This window comes from Homalodisca vitripennis, unplaced genomic scaffold (assembly GCF_021130785.1).
Source record: "Homalodisca vitripennis isolate AUS2020 unplaced genomic scaffold, UT_GWSS_2.1 ScUCBcl_8967;HRSCAF=17298, whole genome shotgun sequence".
Classification (NCBI taxonomy): Eukaryota; Metazoa; Arthropoda; class Insecta; order Hemiptera; family Cicadellidae; genus Homalodisca; species Homalodisca vitripennis.
The window spans coordinates 1,226-7,391 of NW_025785107.1; the positions used below are offsets into that span (position 1 = coordinate 1,226).

Below are 6,166 nucleotides of genomic sequence, written 5' to 3' on the forward strand. Positions count from 1 at the left end.
AGATATGGAATTGTTTTCCCTGGGGAAGTTCACCATTTATTGAACAGGTTTTCAAAACTCAAAAGAGAGCAATCCGAATTCTAAGAAATTTGAAATTTAATCAGTCATGTAGAGGACATTTTTTTAATCTTCAAATTTTAACAGTAAGAAGTATTTACATAATGGAAGTTTTAACTCAAACATATAAAAGAATACAGTCCAATCCCTTTATCTCCCATCATAACTACACAACACGTAATAGTTATTCTCTACCTGTTCCTATACACAGAACAACCCATTTTAAAACATCTTTCTCTTACAATAGTCAGCATTTTTTTAACAAATTACCTTTAGCATGGAGAGAGATTCCTACATTAAAGGCTTTCAAAAAAATTATTAAAGAATACATGCGTCAAACTGAAATTTATACTTTTGACGATTTTCGTCCGAATTCACCAGAAAATAATTAAGATGTGAAATATCATACCACCTAGTATTAGCTATATGTTACTTGTGTTGTAGTTAGTATTTTTTAAATTGTTATTTAGTATTTAGTGTTATTATTTCTTGACGAGCCTTATAACATTGTAATGTTCTATTGGGCTAATAAATCATTTCATTTCATTAATTTATCTATTTTTTTATTCCCTCTGATTACATGGTTCAAGCACACATATCATAACTCAAAACAGTGATATTCAAAGTAACATGACAAATGTACTGTAACATGTATTTTTTTATACTATAATAAAACTATGAACAAAAATAATTGTTTTATTTTACTACAGTACAAGACATATCAAATCAAGTGATAAAAATGTAATAAAAATATCAGTTATACAAATATTTTTCATCCTTGTGTTGTTTTTGAGATTATAATATAAATATCTATATAAGTTTTTTACTTGTTCCTATTAATACAGTAGTTTACTATACTCTCAAGTTTGAGAACAATATCTGCAGCATTGTACATTATCTGATAGTTATAAATGTCCATCACAGTCAATATTTAACATATATTTTGAAATCTTGCTGTTTACAAATCTGCTAAATTGCTGTTAAATTCTGGTTGGGAATTCATCCGCCGCTGTGATGATTGTTGATTGCAGCATCTACTTGTTGTAGATTTCTAGTGGTTTCAAATAGGGTTAGCAAAGCCTGTAACAGTGTGAAGTAATAAATTAAGCTTTAAATTTGAATTTTTTTATTTTGCTTAGCTAAGGTTCCTAGCAAATTCTCTTTTGTCAGCTTATTTGCCTGTGTGTCTGTTTTCCGCTGGTTATTTCAATTGAGCTATGAACTTGAAATTTTGCATGTAACGTAACTTTTACACAGGCAATGTAGTATTTGGTGATAGGTAAGATACCTATGTATCTACAGGATGTATCAAGAACTTTTTCATCTGTAGACTTCAAATGTTGTATTAAATTTAATTTCTACATAGACAAGAATTAGTTTGAAGAAGGTGCATATCTCTGAACTTTCACTGAGTGTCATTGAAGTTTTATCACTCAGTAGGCCAGCAGATTTCCTCTTTAATCTGCTTTGTCAAATTTTCTTTCTGGCTGTCCACAAGACATGTCGAGAATGAAATGAGGTATAGACTTGAACAGTGGTGTGGCGTATACTTGCCTTGTATATAATTACACATTTTTTTAATTTTCATCATTTAAAGTTTACAGATTGCAGATAGAAATGTAATATGTAAAAGATATGATTTTTATTTTGTGATTGTTGCAGGTACAACAGCTGTTCCCACATCTGCCGCTGAGTGTAATCATTGATGACCTCCACATCACCCGCTCCGTGGAGCTCACAGTGGAGAATGTGTTGGAGGGCCATGTGCAGGCCCCACTGCAAAGCCCCCCGCCTTCTCCACCCACTCCGACTACCACCTCGCCACCCCCACTCACTTGGCAGCATACCACATCCAGGTATAGGAGCAATAGTTTGCAGATTAGTGGATGCATTGGAAAATGTAAACTTATTTACTATCTGAAGGATCAGTAAATGATCGTCGTAATAGGATGTTTGTTGTGCTATTGCCTTGTAAATTGCCTTAGGGACTCATAAGCTGTCTACAATAATGTCCTAATATGAGTTGACAATAATGAATCATTAGAATAAGAAGCAAAATTAATGTAGTTTGTTTGCTATTTGGTGCAGAACAAAAAATAAAAATCACATTTTCCCCACAAATTACTGAAAATAAAGAATTCATATTAAAAAATTAGAAAATTAATGTAGCATTTGGGTGTCAAATGGTAATACAATAATTCTAAATAGTTAACATTAAATAATTTGATGCTAAATAACATAAAAAACCTAGTAAAAACAGCATTTATGATAAGTATTAATTTGCTACCTAATATCTGTTTAATTGGGAATGAACCCTTTATGGATCTTAATGGCCAGTGCGTTAAGTTTAAAATTTTAGGTTTAGGATTTTCTTCTTAAGCAGTGTGTAGATTAATTTAATACAACTTTAACTGAAAGAAGTAATCTTAAATGGAATAAATTATGGATATGACTTAAGAATTCTGATAATTAGCAATCTTGTAGAGAAAATAAACAAACCATATAAAAATGAGTGAACAAAAATTAATAAAAAGATGGTAATACTTACTAAGTTAAATCAGATTTTTCTGTCTTGTTTGGAGGGGGGGGGGGGGGACAATCCCGTCAGTCAGTTGTCAGTTAGTCTACAGAGATAAGTGACTCTATCTCCTCACTGCTGATAAGAACCAACAACTCCTTGATTTCTTTCTTAAAAACCTCGAGAGAGGGAGAATCAAACCTTTTGAAATTTCTAAAGTGATCATTTCGATATAAGGGATGTGCTAGATAAAAACTGTTTGTTGTTGCAAATGATTTGTGTTGGAATTCCGACTATATTTGCAAATCTTGTGTTATAAAAATGTGGGATTATAGAAAAAATTGAGCCGAAATGTTCGTAAATATGAATAAATAAGACCAATAAAAATTATTTAATTGTCATAATTCCAGTTTATTGAAACAATAAATCAGAGGGATAGTTTCTACACTTTGCAAAACCAGCTTTTAAATTTCTTAACTAAAGCTTAACTTTTAATATGTGAAGAAAAAGCACCTCCAAGCTAGAATGCCACAAGAAAAAAGGGATTGTACATAAGCAATACCGAACAAAATAACATGGTGTATAAATCATATTTTTATTGAAGTTTGTATTTTGTATGTTTGCATTTGTCAACGCCAGTGTATTTGCTGGTTCTATACGCAGACACTAGTGCTTGGTGATAGACAGAATTTTTTTCTGTAAATATCCATACATCTTTACTGAAATTGAATATATTCTGGAAGCTCATTTTATAATCTACCGTGTCTATTATCTAAAAGGAGAAGGTAGGCGATATGATTTTTGTAGTTTTTAAAATATAAATCCCTGAAATTAATCCCTGAATCTCTGTTAATGGAAACATTGCACTCTTATGTTTGTGTTTCCCATAAGGTCAAGTTATAAGTAGAGTTCAGATGAAAGTATTTGTCTTATTTGTTGGTTATACCAAACTGATTTTGTGTACTGGTAAAATCATTGTCTCGTACTAAAAGTTTGTGCACCGCAGCCCTCTGACTCACAATGCTGAACTGTAGTCTGCCCCATGACAGCGCTGTGTTGGTAATTTTTAGTTCTCTTTATTTTTCCAAATTGGCTACATGTATGTTCTAAACATTACAGAAGGAAAAGTTATTAGGTACACACGATATTTTGTTGATACATTGAGAAAAACCAAGCATCTTAAAATGGGTGGTATGATGGATTGTCGATGAATTTCTCGCATATCAGCTAACGACAAAATTTGTTAATCACCGCAGCTTCTTGGAATTTCCTACAAATACAGCTGGTGACTAAACATTCACCTTTCACCTCTGTTTAAGGGTTAAATATAGTATTTCAGTTGTTTATTTGGTTTGAAAATGAACTAGAAAATCGGAAATTTTTGACTGGGAATTTGAGAAGAGGTTTTGAGTGGCCACCCTGATATATGAATTTGATATTTAAAAAATACTAAGTGTACTACTCTTGTTTGTAGTGAGTCTGCAGAAGAAGAAGATGAACCTTTGAATGCAGGAAGCCGATTTTCCAAGTCTCCAAGCGAACGCGAAAGGATCCTCCATGTGCGGAAGGAGAAGTTACTTCTGGGGGCACGACGCCGCTACTTGGAGAGACATCCTACCACCAGCTGAAGTGTCTGATATTGCCAACCACCGCTGAATCACTTTGTACTGTCAAAGCTTGTTTTCAAATTTGAACCGCTAAATATAGATTCACTTAAAACATTCACTTTATTTTCGTTATAAATTAATTGTATAGTTTGTAAATTCACTGTTATGTTATTCATAGATTCAGTAAGTTTAAACTCTTCCCTTCTTAAATTTTTATGGAAATTTTCGTCCCAATAGTAAATTTAAAGCCAAGCTTCTAGAGATGTAATTAAATTTTTATAATACAGGCTTATTATCACTATCTGATGATTCGGCACTTAATCTAACAAGTAATATTTTAATGAGTACTTTTGTAAATGAAGAAATGAAAGACTGTATTATTTAATAAGAAGATATCGTGATATTTTTAGAATGGTTATGACGTACTTTCAATTATGTTTTCACATAGCTTTAAGGTAATTAGTGTAATGTAAAGATTTATGTTGTACATATACTGTATTATTTATTTTCTAAGATCACACAAAACTCCTGCTCTTGTATTCTGCTAGGCGATCTGAATCTAGTCTAGTTTTGTATTATATTTGTAGCTATTATAAAGTAAATGCTTAATCCTTCGCAAGCATAACTTATGTCAATTTAACTGCCCTTGCATAACACTAAATTAAGGCAAATGAATTAACTTTACATTCTGCGGAAAGTCTGTTACTTACAGGTGTTAAGAAGGATAATCCATTAAATTATGAGAATAATAGTTGCAAAGCTAATTTTTTAATGACCTAATTAAAACATGATCAGATGGCCTATTGATCAGATCAGTTGAGTTCTGCCAGTTAAATACACAATGAATGCGTTAGTTCTGTAAATTTGTGTTTAGTAATGTCAACACGCTTGTTTCAGAGAACTGGGTCAGTTAATCTTCAATTACCTTTAAAAGAAATTTGATTTGCATTAAACTCATGCAACAGTCTAGTTTTTAATTTTTAAACAAGTTCAAGATGACAAAGAGTTATTATTTCATTTTTCCCCATCAGTGTACCTATTTATCACCACATATTGTTTTATTGGGTATTCTCCTGGATGTATGTGTAAGCCATACCCTAAGTTCATAAACTGTTGTAGTAATAATAGGTTACATGTGTATTGTATTTGTGTACAAACTTAAGTTTTGACTAGTGACTGAATTTAGCATAACGATATTATATTCTGCATTAGAATAAAATATTCTTTGTGCATAACTGAATTTATTTAGTCTTCCCGTTCCTTGTAATATGACATTGACAAAAATGTACACAAGTAGTTCCAAATTTGAATCCACACATTTGTAATGTTTCCAGAGCTGTTTACTTTATTTTCCTTTGTTCAATATTATTTTGCTTGAGAGTTTTGTTACGTTTTGTTTTTAGATGACATGAGTTGTACAGGTTTAATAAAGTTTTGTTAGATATTTTGTGTTTTTTAGTCTTTTGTTTCTATTAATTTTTATATTATCACGAGAAGTGCAGATTGGCCCTCCAGATAATCATCCTGGAAGATTAGTGCTAGGCCAATGGCAATACATGTAATGAGGTGAACAAAGACATAAATTATATTGGCTTGTATTTTTAAACAAGGAGACAATAATTCTTATCAAATAGTGTCAATTTTATCTATGTATGGGCTTCATAAAGTTGATGTACAGCAGTTGTGTAAGTTCTCTCATAAGTTTACTCACCAGTGTAAAGGCAGCTTCAGAAAAAGAAAACAAGGAATTCACAGTCATATAATAAGTGACAACTTTATTACTGGATGACAAGAATGGTAAAAGACTATTAATATAAATAACTGAGGAAAAGCAATTAATTATAGTTCCACCTATTCAATTGGTTAATTTGTCACTACTGTCACTGGAATCTTCTTTCTATGAACCCAACAGGTGAGACGTATGAAAATCGACTTTAGCATTATAGAAGTTTCTCCAGTGTGGATAGCAGGACCCCAAAATCTG

The 6,166-nt window shown here is 31.8% G+C and overlaps 1 protein-coding gene across 1 annotated transcript; it reads left to right on the forward strand.

The window, feature by feature from the left end:
• Positions 1-1,719: 1,719 nt before the first annotated feature.
• Positions 1,720-5,417, forward strand: LOC124374551 (E3 ubiquitin-protein ligase AMFR-like; the record flags this gene model as incomplete). Its single annotated transcript, XM_046832748.1, is given in 2 exon segments — positions 1,720-1,913; positions 4,050-5,417. Coding segments are annotated over 2 exon segments (348 nt in total), but the record flags the coding sequence as incomplete, so codon positions are not given.
• Between the last annotated feature and the right edge of the window lie 749 nt (positions 5,418-6,166).